The 2,386-nt window shown below is 36.3% G+C and overlaps 1 protein-coding gene across 1 annotated transcript; it reads left to right on the top strand.

The window, feature by feature from the left end:
• Positions 1 to 1,621: 1,621 nt before the first annotated feature.
• Positions 1,622 to 2,386, top strand: LOC132560153 (uncharacterized). The gene has a single exon (XM_060224805.1). The coding sequence runs from the start codon at positions 1,622 to 1,624 to the stop codon at positions 2,384 to 2,386; it is 765 nt and encodes a 254-aa protein (XP_060080788.1).

The following is a 2,386-nucleotide window of genomic DNA, read 5'->3' on the forward strand; positions in this document are numbered from 1 at the left end:
AATATGAACAACAAAATATTTACGCAGAGATCATTAGCAACGCCCAAGAAGATAAACAAGGACAGTAATTGTCTTCTAATTAGATACGTTAAATGCATTGTAAATCTGAGAGATTGGTGTTATACGTAACAATAAAAAGTAAATTTGCGGCATTCAAGCACGAAAGTTTCAAAAGACGCTTCAATCGTTATGTTTGGAATTCATTCTGAAAGCTAAATAGTTTTTACAAGCGAGACTTATTTGTTTCTGTTTTGTCAATCTACATTCCTGTCATCCTGGCTTCTGTCGTCATTTATCTACTCTACATGTTGTGGCCGATATCTAGAACATGCTGATATGTATGTTAATACAGGTACATAACTATAGCGATCAACCGTTACTTAGGAAGTATTCTGTGAGTCCTATGGTATCTCTACCTTATTTGGTTTTCTATCAAAACAAGTCATTTGCTAGCTCTTGAAGCTCGTGTTATCATCCATCAGTGAGCCGTAAATCGTAACTAGACACCATTGTCATCCCAATAATGTTTCAGTTCGGAGAATAAACACGCTAATCCCTGCTTCCATTCCAAATCTTTTTAAATCTGAGTTCCTATGTATAGCTTATTTACCTTGTCTACAAGTTGAGATAGATTTTATTTCCATCAGTTTCCTTTCAGGAGGCTTTTAAAACTTTCCACAAAGTGCTACATTACATTCTAGCGGGGGCGGAAAATAGAGTTGTTTTTATATATGTATACGTTGTTTGTATATTCTTATATTATTTTTTTCTGGTAATCACATTATCTATTTTTTATCTTATTTGTATCATGTATTGTGCTATTTTATTCTTCATTGTTTTAATAAAGGCAAAACACATATTTTGGAACATAAAAACAATTAGAAATAAGAATAGGAAGATTTACATATTAAAAATTCTGATTATAAATTTTGAGTTTAAAATCAAACCCGTAAGATTTACAACACTGGCAACGTTTGATACGCTGTGTATATGGGTATGGATTTGAAACGATTTCATCTGAAATATTTTGATGGTATATTTGTTGCTTCGTGACTCGGATTATATGAGACACCTAAATATGACTCTTATCTCACGAAGGGAAATCTCCAATCCGTCCGTAGATAGACTGGACAGAGACAAGTGACTGTCGACACAGACATGCGTTCCACCCATGTTTGTTTAAGTTAGATTATGCGAATGTTAATTGTAATGTATACGATATCTCACATCACTTTCGTTTTAATCTTTTGCCTTTAAAATGAAAAAAAACACACCCATTTTTTATAAACATACCAATAATTGCTGATGGGTGAAAGACACGCCCATAACTATTTAAATTGATATACAAATATGATAAGTATTTTGCATTCGAAACAGATGTTTGGCATTGGTGTGAACTATGACTTATATTTGTATTCATTTAAACATCTTTAAATGCATAATATATGTTGTAGTCATTTATGAGTATCATCTTCACTGAAATTTGTAGTGACCGTTTTTAACATCGGTTCCATAAAGAGATAAGATGATTGTCGACGCAAACAAACGAGCACCACCACTACTTTATCAATGACCATGCGTAGGAAGTGTCATTCCGGGTCTAGACGTTTGAGCGACTACAATGCTTCGGATGGCGATCTTCTTTCTTCTGGCTACCATTATGGTAGGAAATGTGAAGACAGAAAACTGTAATTACCAATTCACAGTACCCGAATCTTCTGGCGTCAAATGCAGTGGAGAAGAGAGTTTTCAAATGAAGTCTTCCATTGATCATATCAATGGTGAACTCATTATCGCTGAACGCAGGCAGCAAGCAATGTCAGAATCATTCTCGAGAGAAATTTCAAAACTGGACATTGGAGCTGAAACCATGAGAAATGTTAGCACAATGCTCCGTATGGATCTTCAAAAAATCCAATCCATGGTGACTGGCATGGCGCCTCTTGCAGAGGAGGTGAAAAGTCTTCGAGATATGATAACGAATTCGAAAGAATCCTTGGAACCAAAATTCTCGGCGTTGCAAGAACGTATGATGGCAATTGTGGAGAAGTTTCAGAATGAATCTGCCAAAGTATCTGATCATGCTCAAGCAATGATCGTTGCTCAGACAAGCCAGCTGGCCCACCAAGCGCAAAATCTCATATTATTGAAGAAAGAATCAGAGGACTTCAAAGTGCAAAATGCTGGACAACAGGAAATACTTGACGACCTCCGTAATAGGTTACATGAACTGGAAACTAACCCACCCATCTCATCGCAATTACAAGGTCTGAAATCATCAGTGAATCTTCTCCAGTCGACCCTCACTATGGCCTACAGGCGTAACAGAGACGAAATCCAAACATTAAAAGCCCAGTTAATAGCCTCGAGGAAACCGACTGTTTGA

The sequence above is a fragment of the Ylistrum balloti genome, unplaced genomic scaffold (genome assembly GCF_031769215.1).
Source record: "Ylistrum balloti isolate Yb309-2 unplaced genomic scaffold, AGI_CSIRO_Ybal_v1 Utg371024, whole genome shotgun sequence".
NCBI lineage: Eukaryota > Metazoa > Mollusca > Bivalvia > Pectinida > Pectinidae > Ylistrum > Ylistrum balloti.

Bases quoted from the DNA above. Each gene is read 5' to 3' on its own strand.
- LOC132560153 (XM_060224805.1), top strand. From the start codon at position 1,622: ATGCTTCGGATGGCGATCTTCTTTCTTCTGGCTACCATTATGGTAGGA.